The sequence below is a fragment of the Syngnathus typhle genome, linkage group LG8 (genome assembly GCF_033458585.1).
Source record: "Syngnathus typhle isolate RoL2023-S1 ecotype Sweden linkage group LG8, RoL_Styp_1.0, whole genome shotgun sequence".
Lineage (NCBI taxonomy): Eukaryota > Metazoa > Chordata > Actinopteri > Syngnathiformes > Syngnathidae > Syngnathus > Syngnathus typhle.
In genome coordinates this window covers 12,083,205-12,091,903 of record NC_083745.1, presented here as the reverse complement: position 1 = coordinate 12,091,903, position 8,699 = coordinate 12,083,205, and the positions used below count along the sequence as shown (strand labels likewise).

The window sequence follows — 8,699 nt, the reverse complement described above, 5'->3', positions numbered from 1 at the left end:
AATCCGACTTACTGCCGGAAATGTGGACCAAACTCTGGCATCGGTGATACAGGGACCGAACCGCCCTTATCAGTTGGCTCGGTACCCCGTACTCCCGAAGCACCCCCACAGAACCTCCCGAGGGACACGGTCGAACGCCTTCTCCAAGTCCACAAAACACATGTGGACTAGTTGGGCGAACTCCCATGCACCCTCGAGGATCCTGCTGAGGGTGAATAGCTGGTCCACTGTTCCACGGCCAGGACGAAAGCTACACTGTTCCTCCTGAATCCGAGGTTCGACCTCCCGACGGACCCTCCTCTCCAGCACCCCTGAATAGACCTTACCAGGGAGGCTGAGGAGTGTAATTCCCCTGTAATTGGAACACACCCTCCGGTCCCCCTTCTAAAAGAGGGAAACCACCACCCCAGTCTGCCAATCCAGAGGCACTGTCCCCGATGTCCACGCGATGTTGTAGAGACGTGTCAGCCATGACAGCCCCACAACATCCAGAGCCCTTAAGAAATCCGGGCGGATCTCATCCACCCACGGGGCCTTGCCACGAGGAGTTTTTTAACTACCTCAGTGACTTCAACCCCAGAGATTGGAGAGTCCGCCTCAGAGTCCCCAGGCCCTGCTTCCACAATGGAAGGCGTGTCGGTGGAATTGAGGAGGTCTTCGAAGTATTCTCCCCACCGACACACGACGTCTCGAGTTCGAGTCAAGGTCAGCAGCACGCCATCTCCACTGTAAACAGTGTTGACGTTGCACTGCTTCCCCCTCCTGAAACGCCGGATGGTGGACCAGAATTTCCTCGAAGCCGTCCGGAAGTCATTCTCCATGGCTTCGCCAAACTCCTCCCACGCACGGGTTTTTGCCTCAGCAACCGCCGAAGCTGCGTTCCAGTTGGCCATTCGGTACGTTTTAATTACACTTTCAAATGAAATTCAAAAATGTTTTTGAAAGAAAGAAAAACATGACATCGAACAGTGACGTATTGTTTTTTATAAAAACAAAAATTCATTTTAAAAAGAAATTTGGTCAAATTGCCATGATGTAAATTAATTTCAAGAAAAATAAAAATGCAAAAGAAACCCTTCAAAACGACTGAATATATTATTTGAATTCTAAAATACACATAAATTAAGAAATTACAAAACAGATCTGGTCAAAGTTGATAAACAACACAATAATTCAAACTAAAAGAAGCAGAAATTGAACTTGGCCCTCACAAGTCAAAAGATGTGAAAAGAAAAAAAGGACTTGTCTGACCATTGGAACGTTTGCATGCACAAACTGGTCATCGTGGCGACAGACTCACTTGGGCCACTAAAGTGGTAAAAGGAAATTACATAGCTTGTTTGGTCTTTGATTCCCATCAAGCAGGGCACACAAAGGGCAGATTAAGACCAAGAGCGTGAAAAAGAACAAAAAGCCCATGTCAACGGTGCCTATAAAAAGTCTACACACCCCTGTTTAAATGCCAGGCTTTGTTTCGAATATGAGAGAAATGGAAACAAATTAAAATATGTAAGTTACATTTATTCTGGAATGGAACCTCAGGCATAAATGTCTATGAACCTACCTTAAATGTCCGTGAAAATTTAATGCTAAGCCACACTTAAATATTTGCATTAAATATCAGTCAGGGGGGCGGCTCGGTGGCGCACTTGGGTAGCACGTCCGCCTCGCAATTAGGAGGGTGCGGGTTCGATTCCACCTCCGGCCCTCCCTGTGTGGAGTTTGCATGTTCTCCCCGGGCCCGCGTGGGTTTTCTCCGGGCACTCCGGTTTCCTCCCTCATCCCAAAAACATGCTTGGTAGGCCGATTGAACACTCCAAATTGTCCCTAGGTGTGAGTGCGAGTGCAAATGGTTGTTTGTCTCTGTGTGCCCTGCGATTGGCTGGCAACCGGTTCAGGGTGTCCCCCGCCTACTGCCCGATGACGGCTGGGATAGGCTCCAGCAAGCCCGCGACCCCCGTGGGGACTAAGCGGTACAGAAAATGGATGGATGGATCAGTCAGGGGCAGTTGGACGAGCAGCAAAATGGCAACATCTCCCTCTTGTGGACATCCGTGTACAACAGAAAAGAATTGAGAAGCACTGATTGAAATCAACATTTTCTAATGTACATACATGAGCCCAACTGCAAATGGCGAAAATTCTAAATGAGATATTTTTTCCCCCAAAAGAAAAATAAATCAGGATTAGCTCAGGTAAATAAACAAGTGGGTTAGGTGAAACAATGCAAATAAGCATTTGTGCGAATAACGGTGGAACCCCCGAAAAAATGAGTGGATACATTTGCAAATGCCTCGCCGCCAAGGGCTTCTCAAGCGTTTTTTCAGCATTAACATGATCATCAATGACTGTAAACATTCTATAATAGCAACTTTGGCAAATTTGTCTGCAACTTAGAATCACAAACTTTACCTCACTAACTTCCTTGCCATGCAACATGTAAATGGACACCACTGGAGTTTTTTGCAGACTGGTTATATTTGCTAAATATAGCAGAAAAAGTCACTTTCGGGGTACTTCCCATGTTCACAGACATGTTAGTTAGCAGTGCATATCGGCAGGGACACCGTGAAGAAGAAATACAAATGATACTGGCTTCATCAATCAACAGTCTCGCCTAACTAAAAAGAGACACGAGGCAAGTTTTGATCAATGGACGTTTTTTGTTTAATAGATAATCCTTGAGCACATAATCATAAATGTACATACAGCCCCTGGTCAACATTTGACATACAGACAGTCACTAAAGTGGCAGTAAAATAAGTTAAAAGACTCTTTCGGGCCTGTGAAACCAGGTAAATAACCAGCATCTTTCCTTCTGCGTGCGCACTTTTTTTTTTTTTAATTCTGTGTTTCCGCGCTTCTAACTTTGAATAATTTGCGACCTTGGCAAAGAAGAGGGGCTGCATTTTAGACGCTAACGGGAGATTTTTAGAAATCTAAAACCAAGTGTTGACTTGAAAGCAATGATGGTAATGGCCAAATGATTTCAATCTTTTGAAATGTATATTTCCACATAAGGCGTTGGCCACATGTACGAGTGCCAACGAGAAATCACACAAGCGTCTCTCCCTTCTCATTAGCATCTGTACAAATGACTCAACATATGATGATTTTTTTTTTTTGATGCATGTGAATCAAGAGCATAGGATAAAACAGAAACACCCTTCATGATGTCGCCGATTTGAGGTAAGCAATAAGGTCCTGGCGCTCGCCCTTCTTCTTGATGCCGGCGAAGATCATCTTGGTGCCCGGGATGTATTTCTTGGGGTTCTCCAGGTACACCATCAAGGTGTCCTCGCCCCACACGATTCCTGACACAAATTGAAATTGGGTATCTTGTCAACAAATTGGCCATTTTCAACACAAATAGCCAGCCTCCCTAACGTCTTTGAAGACAGCGACACACGGGAAGTGGTGTCACTTTTTACAGCTGTAAGAAGCCACATCCAATCCAACCAAAAGGTAAGGAAGATTGTGTAATTGATTTTAGTCAAACGTTTTATTCATTTCTTAATAGTTGACAGTAGACCTATGCATTAAAAGTTGTCAATTCAGCACAGAAAGACCTACCTTTGCTCTTGTTGGCGTCTGTGTACGAGAACCCCGGCGCCTGGCCCGTCTTGCGGCCAAAGAGACCCCACAGGTTGGGCCCAACCTTGTGCTTGCCCCCCTCCTCAACAGTGTGGCACTGCGCACACTTCTTCACAAACGTGTTCTTGCCTTTGGCCACGTCGCCCATAGTCGCCTGGAATGAGACGGAACGGACAAGATGACATTCACCACATCCTGCTGCATGAAGGTTTTGAGATCCTTTCAGTATTGCATATTTGTCCAATCTGGCAATCATAGAGTGACACCCCCCAACCCCCAGGGCTTCCTAGGGAGTTCATACAAGGCAAAAGGAAGCAAACCTTGATTGTCCTCAAGGTGGTAAACTGAGGATGAAGAGCATATGAATGAGTGGGTTTGATCAATGACATGCTATCCTTCCTTCCTCGTCTGTCCTCTGCAGTGCTGGATGAAGGACGTCGAAGGTAAAACCAGTGCAACCACCTCTAAGCATGCTCTTATTACATGTACCCAATCTACGAGTTACGTTATCACCCGACTCGTCAAAATGAGACTTCCAGCTCGAGGTTGTTGGAGACCCAAAAGTGTCAAATGCGTTAGCTTAGCTTTAGCCCCCCTCCTCGACCGGCGTTAGCTGCTATGCTACTCAGCATTAGCCTCCCGGTGGTTGCCAGTGTGTTTTACTAAATGAGGCAAAATGAATACTTTTGACGTCATTTTTAATCCGTGAACCACTATTGGGGGTGAGTTCTACCTCGCAAAAAAAAAATAGCGACGAAAACCAAAAAGGCTGGCCGACTAGCAGGGCGGTTGGCTCTCAAGGACGACCATTAACATGGCAGGCCGAAGATTTCAAATCCTTTCAGTCCAAGACTTCACATTGTATTCCAATACCTTGTAGTGTTTTTCGTTTTCGTCCAAAACGTGGATGATACCACAAGATCAGGTTCACGGTGACCTCATGTCACCTCCAACCAGCTCTCAGGATGCTTGAAGGAGTTAGGACACAATCCACACAACTCACTCACCACACTTAAAATTTGTCCACCCGAATAAAAACTCTAAGTGTGTTTACAGAAGCACAAGATAACATAAACCCACTGAAAAGAACAACTAAAATATTAAAATGTGCCCCAACGTCATTGGGGCAGTTTGCGTTCACTCCCCGCGGTTTTAAATATAATTGTTAACATAGCTTCAGCACATCAAATTCAAATGTGTTGTGTTGTACTTGCCAGTAGTTTAGAATTCGTTGAATGGAACTGTCTTCTATGTGGTTCCTCTTCGCTACGAGAGAGAGACACGTTGTGGCGGTCGCACAGAAGGTCAGTTACGAATGCCGGCTTATGACGTCATGTAGTCATGTGATGGCGGTTTCGTCTCGCGTCGTCAAAGGGCCACGTCTCGTTTCAATGTCGGTAGTTTGTTCGAAGGTTCGCTTACTTGACACTCGACCCGCAGTCACAATTAGTCGTTGGTCAAATGAAAAACTGACGTAGTAGGTGTTTTGAAGCTGCTGCGCTGAGTATTCGTTCGTCCTTAAGGCAGAAAGAAAAGCCCAAAAGGAATATGACGTCACCTCCTTTGACCACTTGTAATCGATTGTACTATTAGTACGTTTCATACGCGTTGCGTCAAGGTGTCATGCAAAAAAAAAAAAAAAAATGCTCTTATAAAACAAAATGCCGCGACCTTCGTAAGGATAAGCAATATGAATTAATTAATTATTGTAATTTATTCAGTTAGTATATCTAGTTGCAGCATAGCATCTGAGTATATATCCTTGATGTAATGCAGGAGGTGTATTACAGAAAAGTCCTAATTTGATAATCTAATCTGTCTAGTTGCCGTGGCAATGGCACTTTAGGACCCTATTTAGGAAAAGTGTACTACAGAACAGTGTTTCTTAACTTGGTTTGCACTTCCAATCTCAAGATAAGAAAAGTGTATTACAAAAGCATCCTACCTTCGAAAAATCTTAAATAAAATTGTCCAAATTTTAGGATAACCCATTTCGTTGTCCTAAGTGGTGTTTTTGAGGGATTGAGTGACAAGGTTAAGAACCACTGCACTAGATACAGGCGCAGTCACTGAATTTATGCCACCAAACAATGAATCATGAATGTTTTTGCAAATAATGATAATAGCAATACTCATACCTTCAATTACCTTGTTTTTAAAAGCAATTCAATGATTAAACCGCCATTGAATTGAAATACATTTTCTACAATCAACTAAAATTTACGATGAACTCTATCAATCATACTGCACCTACAGGCGCGTTCACTTTTTGTCACTTCTTATGGATAGGGCTAACCTAGCGGTAGTATAGCAAAACGGCTAAATGTCCACCAGAGAGCACTGTTTCTCCCTTTATGAACGCCAGCTCTTTCTGATGTCTTTACAGTTTAGGAAAGGAGCCCAAGGAGAGATCATGTGTTTCGAAATTATTTGAAAGCGACACCCACCTGCCCTTTTTGGTCGTTATCAGTCAAACATTTGGAGATTCAAGAATTTATCCCCACTTAGTAACTTTTTAAAAAGTATGATGGAACAATCTATACAAGTCTGTTTACTCAACGTTTAGTGATATTTAATATGAATGAAATACAATAATATTCAATGCTATTTTTCCATGTGTCCTCAAATATTCCAAAAACAACCTGTTCATTGAAGACTAAAAGTCCGTAGTTGTGAATGTGGCAATGGATGTAAAAGTTTGGCAAGCGCTGCAATAGGCTCGAGCTAACTGGCGACCTTAATGAGGACAAGCGCTGTGAATGGATGGATAGTTGGACGGATGGATTTTAGCCACTTCTTTCCAACGCAGAAACATCTATTTTCACCTGCATGCACTGACATGGCCAATTTTGTCAATCATCCTCGACCACAGACAGGCGGCGAAGATGACTTATTGGGAAGTAGACAAGGAATACCCTGAACTGGTCACCAGCCAATTGCAGGGCACACAGAGACGAACAACCATTCACAGTCGCACTCACACCTCCAAGCAAATTTTGGAGTGCTCAATAAGCCACACCCTTCAAACTCTGAGGCCGACGTGCTAATCAGTGTCCTAGTATTAGTTTTCGTAACGAGGACAGCATTGGTCATCTGCACACTTACGTTGGCTCATCTGTTTACTAATAACAATTGCAATTGTTAGCCGATCAAAATCGCTCCAGTAATTTCTACAGAAATGGCAAAAGTACCCAGACTTCGTGCTTGAGTAGCAGATGTTGATAAAAGTAGGATTGAATCAACTCTGATTCCAAAATTTAAAACCAGACGTTCTCTCTAGGGATTCTGAATGACACATATAAAAAACATTCTCAAATAAACTTCAGATTATTGAAAAATAACAATATTTTTCCATTGTTAAAAATAATGCATCTTCACAGCCCAAAAAAAGTCTGGTCTCACCCACTTGGTGTGCTTCCAATCAAGGTCCAGCAGGTCGCAGCTCTGTACCACCTTCTTTGTTCACGTTCTCCTCCCGCAGAATGAGGGCACTTGATGTCTGAATGCTAAGTCCGGCATTATCTCACACGGCTTTGACTCCATGACACAGAGCAGGAGGGTACTGTGCTGCTGTTACAGTAGTGATGCAGTTAGGGCCATATTACGAACGGGCCGGGGGCCCGTGGGGGCTCAAAGCGATGCAGATGCTGATGCCAATTGCGATGTCAGAGGGATCTTATGACTACTTACACTGTGATTAGGCATATCTGTAGAGAACCATGAGAGAGGGGTGGTATGAATTGGAACATGGGGGACGGCAATCAGAGGGCCCCTGGGCCACTTCAGAGTCTTGTTAGGATGAGAATCTTCCGCGGATCCGCGGATTTCCGTGTTTTTTTTCGTCGGGAGTATCATTTTTGTGAATCGTGTATCGTGGGCATACCGATTTTTTCCATGTATAATGCGCAAAATTTAACTAATTTATTGTCCTAAAATCTGGGGTGCGCATTATACATGGGTACAAAAAAAAAACATTTTTTTTTTTTTTTTTTTAAATCCGGATATGATACGGAGGCCGCCATTACAGATGCGCTTTCTTCTCTGCTGTTCACTTCAAACACGCTCCATACGAACACAATGCTCTCGTATCAGACGCTTGCTCGATCACCTGCTCGTTTGTTGTCACACTGTAGCCTACACAAATCCGAAACATTTCTTCGCTATCGAGTTTGCTAGCGCTTGCGCAGTGATACTGACCGGCAGAATAACATCCGGTTGTTCCCAAAGATGATCTTTTTTCTGAAATAATTTTACGTTTAGGGACTTTAGTAGGAGTCAAAATTTGGGTGCGTATTATACATGGGTACAGGCTTTTTTCCAGCATCAACATGCCATTTTTAGGGTGCGTATTATACATGGGGGCGCATTATACATGGAAAAAAACGGTAGCTCTAGAGCAACATCATCTTACAACTCGGAACACAAAGACGCTCTTAATGTCATGGATCGGAATGGAGCAGGGCGACCAAATGCAGCTTGGACCAGCGTTTATTGGAGAACTCAAAGACAGACTAAGAGAAGCTCGACTAGGGACAATACTAATTGAACAAAAAGACAAGATAAAGAGGAACGACGACGACAGGCGAGACGAGAACAATCCGGCAGGTGTATGACACGCAGACAGGACTTATATACACGACAGGTAACGAGAGGCAGGTGACTGTGATTATTAGTACATAGATTGAGAACAGACACAGGAAGGGAGGGGCGAGCACACAGACACTTAAAGCAATGCGACAGTGAGCGCCCGGCGCGTTGCGGTTGCGCGATCGGATTGAATTAAGCTCCCTGCACACTGAGTGTAACAATATGATCTATTGTTAGCCAACTGGGAACTGTTGAAGGAAGGGGGAACGTTGTAAGGGGGGACACTTCCCGTCACAGTCCTGCGTAAGTGTACCAGGAGACAGAAATAAAAGTTACAATCACGTTGGGTTGAATTGAGACCAGAGTGTGTGCCTAGTTTCTGATAACACCATACATTAAACAGTGGGGTCCGCTTAAATTTTGGAAAGTACATCAGGACTTTAATTTTTTTTTTTAAATTTCAGCAACGGCTCTGTCACAATAATGCAACCAGCGCGGTGCATTTGCGCGGTCTGCGA

General features: G+C 44.0%; 1 protein-coding gene across 2 annotated transcripts; it reads right to left on the bottom strand.

The window, feature by feature from the left end:
• Positions 1-2,643: 2,643 nt before the first annotated feature.
• Positions 2,644-4,967, bottom strand: LOC133158419 (cytochrome c). Of its 2 annotated transcripts, none has more exons than XM_061285643.1 (3): positions 4,809-4,967; positions 3,574-3,748; positions 2,644-3,314 (listed from the first exon to the last, which is right to left on the bottom strand). In XM_061285643.1, the coding sequence occupies exons 2-3, from the start codon at positions 3,740-3,742 to the stop codon at positions 3,169-3,171; spliced, it is 315 nt and encodes a 104-aa protein (XP_061141627.1). In that variant the 5' UTR covers positions 3,743-3,748; positions 4,809-4,967; the 3' UTR covers positions 2,644-3,168. The 2 variants fall into 2 exon arrangements, with proteins under 2 accessions (XP_061141627.1, XP_061141628.1); XM_061285644.1 differs by lacking the exon at positions 4,809-4,967 and adding an exon at positions 4,468-4,568.
• Between the last annotated feature and the right edge of the window lie 3,732 nt (positions 4,968-8,699).

Coding starts and splice junctions, on each gene's coding strand:
- LOC133158419 (XM_061285643.1), bottom strand. CDS start 3,742: ATGGGCGACGTGGCCAAAGGCAAGAACACGTTTGTGAAGAAGTGTGCG. Junction 3,315..3,573: donor AGACGCCAACAAGAGCAAAG/GTAGGTCTTTCT, acceptor AATTTGTGTCAG/GAATCGTGTGGGGCGAGGAC.